This window comes from Mesocricetus auratus, unplaced genomic scaffold, assembly GCF_017639785.1.
Source record: "Mesocricetus auratus isolate SY011 unplaced genomic scaffold, BCM_Maur_2.0 Super-Scaffold_100044, whole genome shotgun sequence".
Lineage (NCBI taxonomy): Eukaryota > Metazoa > Chordata > Mammalia > Rodentia > Cricetidae > Mesocricetus > Mesocricetus auratus.
The window spans coordinates 93,436-108,558 of NW_024429221.1; the positions used below are offsets into that span (position 1 = coordinate 93,436).

At 43.5% G+C, this 15,123-nt stretch overlaps 1 protein-coding gene across 1 annotated transcript in view; it reads left to right on the forward strand.

Annotated features, from left to right (window-relative positions):
- Nucleotides 1-2,985: 2,985 nt before the first annotated feature.
- The window catches only part of Sesn3 (sestrin 3), a 56,776-nt gene continuing 44,638 nt past the window's right edge, over nucleotides 2,986-15,123 (forward strand). Inside the window, exon 1 of the mRNA XM_005084022.4 lies at nucleotides 2,986-3,237. Coding sequence (XP_005084079.1) covers nucleotides 3,160-3,237 — 78 coding nt within the window. The 5' untranslated portion in view covers nucleotides 2,986-3,159. The remainder of the gene's footprint in view (nucleotides 3,238-15,123) is intronic.

Consider the following 15,123-nt stretch of genomic DNA (forward strand, 5'->3'; position numbering starts at 1 on the left):
GCATACATACACAGCATGGTTCAATATAGGAAATGTCACAAAACCCCCACACAACTGACCAACAAGCAAAGACCAGGCATGGCAGTGCATACCTTCAGTCCCAACGCTCAGGAAGCAGAGGAAGGCAGATCTCTGAGTTCGAGGTCAGCCTGGTTTACGCGGTGGGTTCCAGGATTACTAGGGCTGTGTAAAGAGACCCTGTCCTGAAAAACAAAAAATAAACAACAACAAAGTGAAAATGTCACAGTGCAGTACACGATTTATAGCAGAACAAATGGTAGTGAAGGCAAGACTGATATCCAAGTGGAGTGTGGGGGACCAAACCTCCTTTAGTCATCTTAGGTATGGGATGTTAGTTGTGCCGACGTGTGCTATTAGATAGGGGATGGTAGTTGTGCCAAAATGGTGAGTATTCTTGGGATTTATTTAGTAAAGAATGCAAAAGACCTTTTTGCAAAAGGGACATTTGCTGTTACACTGGAAAAAAGGAAAAGTTTATAAAATATTAGAAAACAATTTGAAGTAAAGTGTTATTTGAGGGAAATTCAATCTCTGCACAAACTTCAGTTCCTCCTTTAATTTCTCCTTTGTTTTAATATGTATACACAAGTTAGCTTTGTAAGAAAGACCACGGGACATGGTGGTGCAACCCTTCAGTCACAGCAATTGGGAGAAAAAGGCAGGTACCTGAATCTATGGGAGTTTGGGGCCAGCCTGGTCTACATAGTGAATTCCCAGATAGCAGGGGCTATAGAGTGGAACAGAGAGAGAGAGAGAGAGAGAGAGAGAGAGAGAGAGAGAGAGAGAGAGAGAGAGAGAGAGATCCAGCCAGGAGTATAGCCCAAGAAACTCAGCAAAATGGGAACACAAATCTTGTTGCTTATCAGGGCACAGATACTTTTCACATATGTGTCTCATTTTTCATAAAAACTATGCCTTGCTGACTTTCTGCCTAGATTTCTTGCTTCTCTGCAATGAAGGGCACGCAGTAATCTTTTCCTTCATTGAGTTTTCTTGCTTTGAAGGTTTCTTTAAAGTGAGTGTTTAGCATCTTACCCAAACCACTGCCGATCTACCCAGTATCAAGCCACTCTTAGCTAGCTAAACGGACCTTCGCACTTACCTAACCGTATCACCTAGACCTTTGGGGTTTCCAGTCTGTTTAAAGCCCATGCGGGCAGATTTCCATTCCCTTTGTTCTTTGTGTAGGCTTGTTTAAGGTGTAGGTCTCTAAAGGGGATGGAAGAGAGACAGATGTTGAGGATGGGAGAGATTGGCAGTTTGAACAGCCCAGTTTGGTCTAAAGGCTTTGTTATGCTAAACGTGAGAGCTCCTCCAAGTGCGCCTTCAGGATTTTGCACCGTACTACATTAAATCCCTAACGCTGGGAGTGTGTTAAATAAATAAAAACACAATAATAATAATAATACAAGAAACGTAAACCAGTGGGTCAGTTCTTGCAAATCATCTCCACAGATACATTCTGCAAACTGCAGGCCTCCACAAATCCTGACACACTTGAGACCTTTGGAAAAGGAGAAGCCGAGAATACAGATTAGCTTCTCCAGAGCAAAAACAGGTGATGTCATAGCACGCAGTGCGGTGTGGTCACTGCCAAGGCCGGCTGGGGAACTGCAGTTCCTGGGAGCCTGGTGCTCTGCGCCAGCGCCAGCGGCAGAAGCACCCTGTCGTGGGCCGGCGACACCGGTGAGCACCGGGCACCAATCAGGCGCTGGCTCAGCGCGGTCTTTGTTCTCACTGGGGAGCAGGCTGCGGGAGCACTGGCCCGCAATCCTCGGTCCACGCTTGGTTCCTCGGGGTACCTGGCTCCCTGGCTCGCCTGCATTGGGCATCCCACCAGCAGAGCTTTCCGCGGTGGGTGACTTCTGTCTTCTGCCTCCAGAACACAGGAGCCAAACCTGACTCACTGTTGTCAGCTTTGGGAGGGGAAGGTCCAGCCCAGTCGTTTTAAATGGCAATTCGTACGAGAGAGAGAGAGAGAGAGAGAGGGAGAGAGAGAGAGGGAGAGAGAGAGAGAGAGAGAGAGAGAGAGAGAGAGAGAGAGAGAGAGAGAGAGAGAGAGAGAGAGAGAGAGAGAGAGAGAGAGAGAGAAACCTCTGACCTGTTCATGATATAAAGGAACTTTCTTTGCTGCGAGAATGATTGTCAGACAGAAGGAAGAACCCCTACACCAAAGAGGTGTCTCCGGGTCCCCAACTCCATCAGATTGTCTCGAACCCAGACCACTCTCCCTACAGCCTTAGGGAGCTAGCTGGTCTTTCGCACAAGTCTCGCAGAGAGAAGCATAAAGTTCTTTGAGACTTCTGAGTGCAAAGAGGTGCAAGACCGCAGTCTTCCTCATAGCTATTCTTAGATTTCGACCGAGAGAAAGCCGAACCTCTGCCCCAGAGGAAGGAACGTTCTAGCGTCCACCCTGCTCCCCCTCCCCCTCCCTCCCTCCTCCACCCCCGAGAGATCAGGAAACGTTTCGCTCGGTCTCAGATCCTCTAGCGAGCTCTAGCTTCCAGCTATTTAATCTCGCTCCATTCTGCTCCCCCCCCCCCCCCGCCCCGCCGACCTCGCCGAGGGGGCGTGGCTTGTCCCGAGGGTGGCGCTAGAGCCCCGGCTTCATTTGCATACACCACGCCCTCCGCCTCTCATTGGCCGGCTTGGAGTCCCTCCTCCCCCGCCCCCCCACTACCTAACTAACCCGCGGTCACCCTTCAGCCCTGAGCCTCGGAGATAAACTTAACTTGCCCGGAGATTCGAGGCGCTCTCGCCTCCCGCGATTGGCCGACGCCGCTCATTGGCTGCGGGGCGCGGGAGGGGCGTGTCCGGCAGGGTCTGATTGGCGGGAGGGGGCGGCTCCCTGCGCGGCAGCCCTGAAGGCGGCGGGCCGCGGGGGCGGGGCTGCAGTGAGGCGCTGAGGCCGCCGCGGCTGCTCGTCCTGGCTGGCGGGGCAGGGGGGGGGGGGGTCCTGGCGATGGGGGCGGGAGAAACAACGGGCCGGTGAGCGCCACGGCCGCGGTCCCCGCCGAGCTCGCGCGGGCAGCCAGCCGCTGCGCTGTAGCTGTAGCTGCCGCCCGACCCCCTGAGAAGAGGACGTTGAAGCAAGCGGCCCTCCGCTAGCAGCCGCGGTGACAACCCGGCGTCGGCGCGATGAACCGCGGTGGCAGCAGCGCCTCGGCCTCGGCCAACTACCTGCTCTGCACCAACTGCCGGAAAGTGCTGCGGAAGGTACGGCGCGGCCGCGTCCGGCGCCACGGCGCTCCCCGGGGTCGGGGTCCGGCCGGAGCTCAGGGGGGGGGCGAGACGCGAAGGGTCCTCCCGCGGGGTCCCCGCGCCCGGCCCGGGGCTGGCTGCCCGCTCTGCCCCGAGGCTGAAGGGATGCTGGGATGCTGGGAGGGACCGGCTCGGCCGGGGATGGAGGCTGGCCCGAAATCACTGCAGCCTGTCTGGTCTGCAGGAGCCTGGCTCCCGCTCCGCCGAGGCTGTTTTCTTTGACCGGGTCGCTGCTGCCTGCCAGGCCTACCGTGCCCGGGGCACCCCCTCTTGACATTCTCTGTGGGTCCCGAAAGGCACCGTGAAGGCATCTTGAACTTTATGCCCCTGGGAAACGCTGTTGGATGTTCCAGTGCCTTCGGCTGGGGTTGGTGGACGTGGGTTCGCCCTCCTTATCATCCCCCCCCCACCGCGGTGTGGTTACAAAAAAAAAAAAATCCGACCCAGGATCGGCTTCTTGCTTTCCAGAATGACTGATAGAAAGTTTGCTCCAGTATTGTTTAGCTTACTTAGCTTAATCGCTTCGTGGGGGATGGGGATGAAGGGAGAGAAAGGGTGACAAAATGTCCCTGTGGGCGCAGAAGAGTTTTTTTTTTTTAACAGATCCGAACAGCCTCCTTGAATAATATAATCCGTTGCACCAAGTGAGATCATTAGGTGAGGTGCTTGTGTTTGTCCAGCACCAATGAATTAAAATTGCTGAGCTGTGCATATCTGAGAGCTAAGATGAATACAGCGCCGTTTTTGTCGATCTCACTATCTACAATCTACTTTAGGATTGTTCCTTATGTATTAAGAAAAACAAGCAAGCAAGCACATAAATAAGCAAGCTCAAATATTTGCGCTCTTTGTCCAAAAACTGTTTTTCTTCCTCTGTGGGTCAGGCCAAGTGCCAATCAAAGTTGTTTTTCAAGCCTCTTTTCCCTGCAGTGGAGCTGGGTTTTTTTTCCCCCCTCCTTTCTCCTATTTTATTTGAGAGAGTCAGGAAAGCAAAGGGATTGCAGGTTTGAAGTTAATCAAACAATTAAATACGCCTTAAATTGTGTTTATTGGATATGTTTCTCTTAAAACAGATTTTTATTAAATGTGCATGTTGAGTATGTGCAGTTATTTTTTCCCCATAAACTCCTGGATCAAATTACAGTTGATACTTGTTCGGCTCATTGTAGGGCAGCTTGAGAGAAATGGAATGGATCAGAAGCTTGGTTCAGCTCAGTTGAATGTTAACTCTTTCACTGCTGGGCCAGATGGCATCTGAATTTAGCTTCTAAAAAATAATGTTTCTTAATTTTAAAGCTGAAACTGTCTTTGTGAGAGAAAAACAATGCCACTGAGACCTGTTTCATTCAATTTACTTTCAGTTAAAATGAAAGGAAATCATACATTTTTTTTAACTGAATGTGGGGGAAGGTACTATAATTAACTTGCTTAAGTGGTACAATTCTGTTTCAGTCAAAGCACATTAAAACTTTAATAATTTTTTAAAGTTAATAGCAATTTGTTTGGCTAATAGGCGACTTGGACTAGACATTAGGCTTCACACCTTTTTCTTTTTTCTTTTGAAAGAGCTTTGATTATGGGCCCATAGCACTAGCACTAAGGGCATGTTTATGTGTTTCTCCTAGTTATTAAGGCACTGGTATTTCTGATTACCTGGGAAGACCACCCTCACTTCTAGCCATAGCTGGAAGAAAGAGAAGTTTCTGCAAACTGGCCATCCATATTCTCCTGTTTTGCAATTGCGATGCACACCTTTGCCAGAATCCAGTTTTCAGTAGCTACAAGGTGTTTGATTTTGACTCGTGTAGTAGCATGAAATGAGTTTAGATAGGAAAAGAATTGTTTGTGCCAGTTAAGGCATGACTTGGCAACGTTTGAAGCTTTTCAAGATTGCCATTCTTAAGGATTGTAGAAAGAAATCAGTCTCTAGTGCTAAATGCTTCATCATTCTAAAATTGCCACAATAAACATTTACTTCTGATAATGACGTGTTTGTTTCTGATAGATTATGTCTATGTAAAGGGAATCTACAGCTCTCACAGCCTGATTCTTTACATTTTCTTGTGTCCATTTAATGGGTGTACAGTAATAAACAAATGAGTTCCAGCACTTTGGGTTTTAATTGAGTGTCCATCATAGTGTAAAAATGGACATCATATACATCCATGTCAGTGACCCTTTGCTGTTAGAAGTGTCATTAATGGTGAGAAAAGGCCTTTACCTTTACATATGGCAGAAGGCTTTTTTTCTATCTGTGACTAACCTAATTTATGCAATATATACGATAGATTCTAAGGAAACTTCAAAAGGAACTGAATTAACCTTCAAAGGAAATAATTTGTTTTAACTCAGTCTGAACAGGGAATTGTATATTATATGAGAATCTCATTTATTCTTAGATGTATCTTCACAGTTTAGGTTCACTGTTTTGCAAAATAAAGGGGAATTGTTGATGTCTCTGATTTGGTAACGAGTGTCATTAAATATTTAAGTATGTGTTCAATTATTTTTAATGTAATTAAAAATATAGATACATGAAAAATGTACCCATAATTTTCACACATTTGAACCTATCATAATTACCTTGTTACAAGATGGTGATAATGATGATGATGTCGATGATGGTGATGATGGTGATGGTAGTGGTGGTTATATACATTAGACCTTTTTATTACATTACTGATTAGGAAGATTGTCATTGTTTGTGAAGACACTAGCCTTTATAAAAACATTCTTTCATATATGTATATATACATATATGTGCATATGTATATATATATATATTTATGTATATATACACTAATATCACATATTTGTTTCTGGGACCACAAACTTAGTAAAACAAATAATTATTAGTTTGTAGAAAAGTACTTATTTAAATTGTTGCTTTGTGTATTAAATATGTCATAGTTCAAGTTCAATATAAGATTTAATTTGTGAAATGGCTTCTGCTGCTTCCCATAATTTATAAGATGTTTACAGTTTGATCTTTGGCACTGGTCTTTCAGTTTGGGGTAAGTTAGCTAACTTTCTTGAAACCCAGTTTTTTTCCTGGGTTTCAACCTGTCTTGTGGTAGCTTTGTGCCTTGAAAGTGTATGTAAGCACTATGCAAACCCTCAAATGTCTCTATACAAGAATCAAAAGCTCAGTCTCTGTGTTTTCCTTTGTGTGTTAGGATTATAATCACTAATACACACTGAGTAATTTGTTTTGTAGTCACTTTTCATAGGAATTTTAATGATTGCTGGTAAAAGAGAGGCCATGATGATTTTTATTGAGAGTACCCCTTATGCATGTTTTTGGTTTCACATTTCCATTTGTATCCTCTCTTCACACACACCTTCCTTAAAGAGTGATATTAAATGCTTTTAACAAAGGAAATTTGTATTTGAAAAGACCATGTGTTAGAACTGGTGTACTCAGTAACAGAGAAGGTCTAGTAAAAGCAAGAGCATCTGGTTAGTCAGTTTAGGGAAGAGTTATGAAGCAGCAGTCTCCTAATCTTACCATCTGATTTTTCCTTTGAAGACAGTAACCTTGCTAGTTTATGGAGTCCTTTGCATCATCTCAGGGTTCTCTCAACATTGAGGTTTAGGTGGCAGTCTCTGCCACACAACTAATAAGAAGCACCCTTAAGCCAGCCAGCTGTGCAGAACTGTTTCTGGTGTCCCCAGCCGTGCAGAGGCTGCCAGGGAATATCTCCATTCCACACTCAGCCTCTGAGGAATGCTCCAAGGATACCTAGAACTGGGATGAGAAAAGTTAGCCTGTTTTACCTGGGTTGCGGATGCTAAAGGGGGAAGAGCAGCAGGGAGTCAGCTACACCTCTCAACTCTTGAATGCTTGTAGGCCTGTTACGCCTCACTCTGGGCCCTGGATTCTGGAAGTATGTCCAGGACATACTAGACACAGTCAACAACTGTTTTTGAGGCTACAACCTCAAAAGTGTTCTTATTTGTCTTCTTTTACTGTGTATAAAAGCAGTGTGGGCATAATTGTGCGACCCTTTAGCATAAATCAAGGAAGTGGCACCACTCAGCATTGGGGAAATGATCAGTTTCATTTAAGAATGTAGCTGAAGTAGCAGGAAGCATTATGTTTTGAATCTTCACCCTGGAGGATTCACCCTTTCACATGTGTGAGGCAGTGGGAAGGTGCACAGCACCTTTGTGTAGCATGTTACCTGTCTCATGTGTAAACACGTGCCACAGGTTAGTAGCCAGCTCAGTCAGCCAGTTTTCATGGAACCCATTTTACTCAGACAGACAGACTTTGCTTCTTCAGATTTGAGTACTTAAGAAAACACAATTTAAAATTAGCAAAAATTTGTAAAATTGTTTTTTTCCATTAAATTAGAAAGTTTCTCCTATGTCTTTGTTTGTTTTGTTTTTGAGACAGGCTCATTATATAGCCCTAACTGGCCTAAGTATGTAGACTAGGCTGACTTGGAACCCACAGAGATATCTACCTGCCTCTGCTTTCCTAGTCCTGGGATTAAAGGTGTGCACCACCATGCCTGGTACAAGCTTCTCAATTTTTGAAGTCTCTCCTTGTCAGGTGAAGGAGAGATATTATATTAATGGATGCGATTTTTTGATACCACATGTGTGCACCAATGTTTGGAAGATACACAGAACCCAATGAACCAGTTTGTGAAAACTGCTTCCCACCCCCCCACCCCCTACTGCTTTTCAGCTAAGATCCAAATTGTTACATCACAGTAGATATAACGTTTGGGTTTGCCTATTGATTGTCTTAACATTGACAACCAATTGTTAGTTATCTTCTTTGAATTTTCAGAATAGTGTTATTCATTTTTGAGGTATTTATCAAGATCACATAGAGATAAAATATTCAAAATGCAAGATGGACAGGTGAGTTTTAATGTAATACAAAATGTTAAGTTCATGTATTTGATTCAGAAGGTATATTTACAAGTTTTGATGTGATGTCAAAGAAAATATTCATAATTATCTTTTTTTTCAACCACATATCTGATTTTCTTTAAACATTCTTCAGTCAAAACATCACAGCGAATGAATGCAGAAAACACAGCTGTCTCATGATAAACAGACATTGAAGAGATTTGCAAAAAATGTAGATGTGAATCTCACTGTTTTGTTGTGGAAAATAAAGTTCCATAAAGATATGTGATTTACGTTAACATGTAATAGACTTTTATTTTAGGTGAATTAAGCATTTAAACATTGCCTGGCTTTAATTTCTATTACAGTAACTATTGACAATTATAATCGACACATAAACAAAACTTCTCTGGCATTTGCAATAGTTTTTGAGTATGAAGGGCTTCCATGAGCAGGACATCTAAAAACTGTTATGCTGAAGTTACAGACAGTAGAGTATGCCACAAGTAGAAGGAATTCGATGGAGAAAATAAAAGAGAGCAGAAAATACAGATGAGGCCAACCAGTCACCTCTGTTGTGTGGGGATGCATGTAGATATTCCCTGGCACCTCTTTACTGGTGCTCTGGAAGATTCCCTCTTAGCATGGTAAAACTTTGATCAACTGCAGATGATGCTTTTCTGATCCTCCTGGGCTTTACTTTATGTGGTAGAAAGTAGGTGACAGGACAAAACTTAGGTTCTGAAGGACTGTTCTCTCTGCTATATGAAGAAAGTGAAGAAAGGTCTGGTCTAAGGCTATGTCCATTATATTCTAGTTGATTGATGTTTGGCTACAAAGGAAAGGAAGACCCTGAGTAGCAGGGCTAGCTTAGAGGCATGTGGAAGCAGTAGAGGGAAAAGGGAGAATCAGGCCAAAGAAAGGTGCTGACCCAACACGCTGATGATAAGCATTATCTACAAAGGAAAGCAAGACCACTGGTGTGGATGGGAAATAGCTCCCAGCTACTTTGGTCACTCGAGAGTTGTGTATGTGTGTCAGGGAAAGGATGCAGGTGCGGTGTGTGCGTGTATGGAAGCTCAGCCCCAATCAGCTGCCTATCCTGTGGGCTCCAGGCTAGGATAGGGATCTGTTTACTCTCTGTGATTAACTAAGACTTGGGAGTGGCTAGCAGCATCTGACCTATCTTAGATATCACTGTGATAGGTGTGAGAAAGAAAGTGTAATTTGTTATTAATCTTCCCACCGTTTTCCGTCTGCTATTGCCTGGATGCTAGGCTGTCCAGTACTGCATCGATTATCTTTCACATACTTCATTAGCGCTAACAATTTACATGGATTTTTGTTTTACCAGATGGCTTCTTATTTGGGCTGGTTCGTGAAGGGTTTTTTTTTCCTCTTAAATGATGAGACTCTTTTTAGTCACATAGGTATTGACAGCATATTCATTTGGAAACAGCACAGTAGAACTGATACAATACAATCATATCATTTCCAAAATATATCCAGTGTATGTTCTTTCTGGCTTGGTTCTACTGTCACTATATGGAACATTTTCAGAAATACAGTAATAAAGATGATTGGAAAATTAAAGTGTACTGGTTGTTTGACCGTTTGTTTTGCTATTTCATTGTTTTTGTGGCCACAAGACTGTCTTAACAGTATTTGGACAGTGTTGCCATAAAGTGTAAGGATGTCTACTGAAAGAGTGTGCCAACACCAGCCTCAGATGCTAGGCATCCTTTGAAATATAAGATAGCTGTTGCTTCGGTGTGAACTTGAGTTGTACACCTTAGAATTTGCCACTGGTCTGCAAGGAATGGCTGTTTTAGACAAGTAGCTAAGGGCATATCTTCAGTTTCCAGAATGCTTTGTCGGTATCTCTGAGGTTCCCATTTAGTAAAGGGTTCTGCTCAGCCTTTCCTTTCTCCTCCTCCAGGCCCTTTCCTTTACAAGGCTCCCACGCCAGCTGCAGGCACCGTGGTCATCAAGCACTCCTGTAGTAATAACCATGAAACAGAATGTTTTGTAGGCTCTGACTACCCCATAACTAGCCTTTACCTTTAAGATCCACCCAAAATGACTCATCCATTGCTCTGTAAGCCAGGATATTGGTTGCCACCAAGGAGAAGACATAGTTGTTACAGATAGGAAAATTGCAGGATATTTTGTCCTTATTTGGAACTCAATAGTGGGTTGAAAACTCTCACAATCGACCACTGAAACTTCTGATAAGCTGTGGCAGGTGCTTTACCTCATTCATCTTGAAGAATAAAGTTCACATATGAATAAGCACAACCAAGCATTTAAAAATGCCTGGCTTAGGATTGGATTATTTCTTATACCAGCGACTTCCTAACCAGTATAAGACACATATTTTCACTTCATTTCTACAAATCAACAAGTTGTAATAGAGAAATGCATCTGGATATCTTATTTCATTTTTGCCTTTCCCTGTCCGACAGCTAAAGCAGAGCAGTTGAAGACATTAATTTTATCATTGTAATTACATGAGTGTCCAATATTTATGAATCTCCCAAAAGGGGTAACTAAAATGGATTTTTAGATCATTAGACTTATCTGAAACTGTGACATAGTTTTGAGTATTTTTTATAATATCAATAACAAGGCAGCTTTCATTATATGTTCCCTGTGTTGCCAGTCCTCCTATTGAGTTCTATGTGTGTTCACATTTGTCACAGTAAAACCATGAAGACTCTCTCTCTCTCTCTCTCTCTCTCTCTCTCTTCCCCCCTCTCTTGCCTTTGCACACTTGTGAGTGTGAATGCACATGTGTTTATATGTACATGTATGTGTGGTTGCACTTATCTGAACATGTGTGTGAAGGACACAGGTTGACATTGGATATCTTCCCAATTAAAACCAGGGTCTCTCACTGACCCAGAAACTCACCAGCAAGGCCCCTGGATCCTCCTTTCTTCTGCCCCCCTCCTAGCACTGGAGTCGGTCAGGTGTCTTTTGATCAGCGCTTTGCATGGGTGCTGGGGATACCGACTCAGAACCTCATGCTCGCACAGCACAGCAAGCACTTTACCTACTGAAGCCAGCCCTCACTTTGTAACAAGGAAGAAACTGGGACTCAGAGCCTTTGGAACTGGCTATGGGTCATAGTACCAACAAGCAAACAGGATTTAAAACAAATTTGAGATCCAAAGTGTGGCACAGTATACACATATAAACACTAAATGACTGTATATTCCACAGTTTTCTTAATCTGAAAAGCTCATCAAGTCTTATTAAGTAAAATTGACTGTATCGAATAGGAACCTAGAGCCTCGAGAGGATTAACAGGTATGATCTTAAATCTAGATGTTTTCTACTCTTTTCATTGTTAATGATTTTAAACGAGGTTGTTAACAATCTGGGTCATACTCTGTTAATATGATTAATCATGAGATTGGTTCAGACAGATCTAGGTTGCTTTTTTTCTCTTGTAGTGGCAGTTGGACCCAGGCTTGTGCACATGGGAGACAGAATTGAAGTGCTTACTGCAGTTTTGGCCTATTAGTTTTTGCTTCTGTCTTTTCAAACCCCCAATTACACAGCCAGTTTTTCCTGATCTCAGAATGTCTTTTTCAAACTGCCCAGCACGCTTGACCTCTCTTCCTGCCAACCAACCAGTCATGACTTAGTCTCACTGTATCATCCAGGACTACTATAGTATCTTTGAAAAATGATTGTCTAGAAATATTTCAGGTATTATGTTTCTTGAATAGGACCCTCCCCCAAGAACTATCCTCACCTTGGTAAATTCCTTTGCAGTGCTTTATGAAGGGAAGAAGTGACTTGGGTGCTCATTTCTACCATTCAGGCCAGCAGTCGCACTGAGCATTAGTTAAAGGTGGTAAGAAGGCCTGCACTGAGCATTAGTTAAAGGTGGTAAGAAGGCCTGCACTGAGCATTAGTTAAAGGTGGTAAGAAGGCCTGCACTGAGCATTAGTTAAAGGTGGTAAGAAGGCCTGCACTGAGCATTAGTTAAAGGTGGTAAGAAGGCCTGCACTGAGCATTAGTTAAAGGTGGTAAGAAGGCCTGCACTGGTGGTGTCTCCTGCTTGCTGCTCCCTCCACCCCGGTTCCCTGTGTCTGCTGCTGTGCTGTGTCCTCAGCACGGTTCCATCCTTTAACTGGCTTTGTTTGGAGAGAGGGATTCCTGGAACGTGCTGTTGTAGATCAGAGCTCCCAAATAATGACACGGGGACTTACTATTAATAATGACACGGGGACTTACTATTAACTATGAAAGTCCGGCCTTAGCTGAGGCTTGCCCCAGTAGCCCTTATAACTAAATTAACCCACTCATTTTAATCTGCATTCTGTCACGTGTCTTGTTGCCTCCTCTCTCCACACCGCTCATGCTGCTTCCTCTGTGTCTGGCTGGCGACTCCGCCTCCTCCCAGAGTTCTCTCTGTCCTGAAGCCTCACCTATACCTCCTGCCTAGCTACTGACTGTTCAGCTTTTATTACACCAATCACCGCAATGCATTTTCACACAGTGTACAAATATCTCACACAGCTAAGAGTCCCCACAGAAGCACCTAAGATGCCACTATGTGGTAGATTGCTGTGGATATTTCAGGTCGGCAGAGCCTGCAAACCTGGCCAGTAGGTATTGTGTCCAGAAGAAAGGAAGTCCTGAGATCCAAGTAACAGCTTCTTTACAAGCTGTCTATCCTAATTAACATTTTAGAAGGGTGCTGATGTGGGCATACACATAAGGAAAGTTATTCAGCTTCTCATCAAAACTTTTCTGTGTATTACTTGAAATTGGTTAATTCTCAGGTGTGCTGTAGTCTACTTATTTATCTTGTGGTTTTGTTGTTTTAAATACATTATGTTTGGTATATATTATGTTTAAATACATTGTTAGCATTATGTAATAATATAGATATTAAATGTAGCTGTAAGATATAGGTTCTAATATTATTTAGGCTAAGTTGTTTTTAGTTTTTTGTTTGTTTGTTTTTGTTTTATTAGAAACAAGCATTCTTCACATGTCAATTCCAGCTCCCTCTCCCTCCCCTCCTTCCCCGCCCCCTTCAACCCCCCAAACCCCCAACCCAATCCCCACTCCACTCTTCAGGGAGGGTGATCCCTTCATGGGGGAATCTCCAAAGTCTGTCATATCATCCTGGGCAGGGCATAGGCCCTTCCCCATGTATCCAGGCTGAGACAGCATCCCTCCACGTGGAATGGGCTCCCAAAGTCCATCTGGATGACAGGGATAAATTTTGATCTATTGCCCGAGGCCCCAAAGAATGCCAAGGCCGCCTCACTGACACCCACATTCAGGGGGTCTGGATCAGTCCCATGCTGGCCTCTCAGCTATCAGTCTGGGGTCCATGAGCTCTCCCCTGTTCAGATCAGCTGTTTCTGTGGGTTTCACCCTCCTGGTCTTGACCCCTTTGCTCATCACTCCTCCCTCTCTGCAGCTGGTTTCCAGGAGTTCAGTTTGGTGTTTAGCTGTGGGTGTCTGCCTCTGCTTCCTTCAGCAACTGGATGAAGGCTCTAGGATGGCATATAAGGGAGTCATCAATCACATTATTGGGGAAGGGCATTTAAGGTAGCTAGACTACCAGTTGGTGTCATCCCTGTAGGTCTCTGGACATCTCACTAGTGCCAGATCTCTCTTCAAACCTATAATGGCTCCTTCTATTATGGTATTTCTCATCCTTCTCTCCTCTATTCTTCCCCTGGTTCAACCTTCCTGCTCCCCCATGTCCTCCTCTCCCCTCCTCTTCACCCACTCTCTTTCTCCCAGGCCCTCTGGGCTAAGTTGTTTATACTTGAAAATTATTTTAGCTTGGCCAGGGTATGAATCAGTAGCAGGGTATGAATCAGTAAAGGCCCTGGATTTAATCCTCAATAATACTTAAAAGAAATTACTGTAAACTGTTAATTTCACTTGATTATGCTGGAAACCTATTTTGTAGTTGGCACTCTTTAAGTGAGGGAAATGTATGTTTAGGTAAATAAAAACACTTTCTTTGTAAAACTGTAGATTTTAAATAACATTATATTTCTATGTCAAATACTGTTTATTTTAAATGGCTCACACATTCTCAAACAAAAATATTAAGTCTATTAATATCTATAAACCATTAAATATTATGTATCTTTCATTAATTTATTCCTTCATATGTAAATCCTTCTACGTGCTAGGTACCAAAAGAAAAGAAAATGAGAAGATCATCATTTTTACCTAAGCAGTGATTTTGCAGTGTACCTTTTGGTCTTGTAAAGGTCTTCAAGGTTATGGTTATATCCCTTATTTTATAGCACAAAAGAAGGTTTGCATACATTCTGTAATGGCCTGGGTAATACTTTAGGCTTTGGTTCATACTCAGAAACATAGTATATGAAACTACAATAAATAGTGCTAAATGTATGTCTTTTTCTGTTCTTGACTTAGTTCCCTGCCTACCTTCCTTAACCAAACATTGACAAAAGCACCCTTGAGATGTGTCATGTCAGTGAAACACCTCACCCACCAGAACTGGAAGGGTACCACCTGATGCAGGCTGCATGCATGCTGGCCTGGGGATGTAGTGAAGGAGGGTGCTCACTAGAAGGTAATCCTTCTAAGGAGTGTCCCATACTCCTGATGAGGATGAGTTTTCAAAACGGGGTACCAAGCATTTGATCAGTGACCGTTTATCTGGGTCGCAGATGTGTGACAGTACCTGGATGTGATGGTAGAAATCTACTGACACTCGGAGCAGGGACAGCATTGAGGGTGCATAATTCAAGCCTCTTTAGTCAGCATTCTCACTGAGTGCAGAGTTGACATCCCTGCACTTAGATTTGGAGGAAGCACTTTGACAACCTCTTGCGTCTACATGATGCCCATGTAGAACTTCAATACACACAACCCACATGTTACTCTGTTGTGAAATAATCACTAACCAGTGGGTTGGTTTAAAAAAAAACTTAGTGATACATAAGCAGCCATATGTAA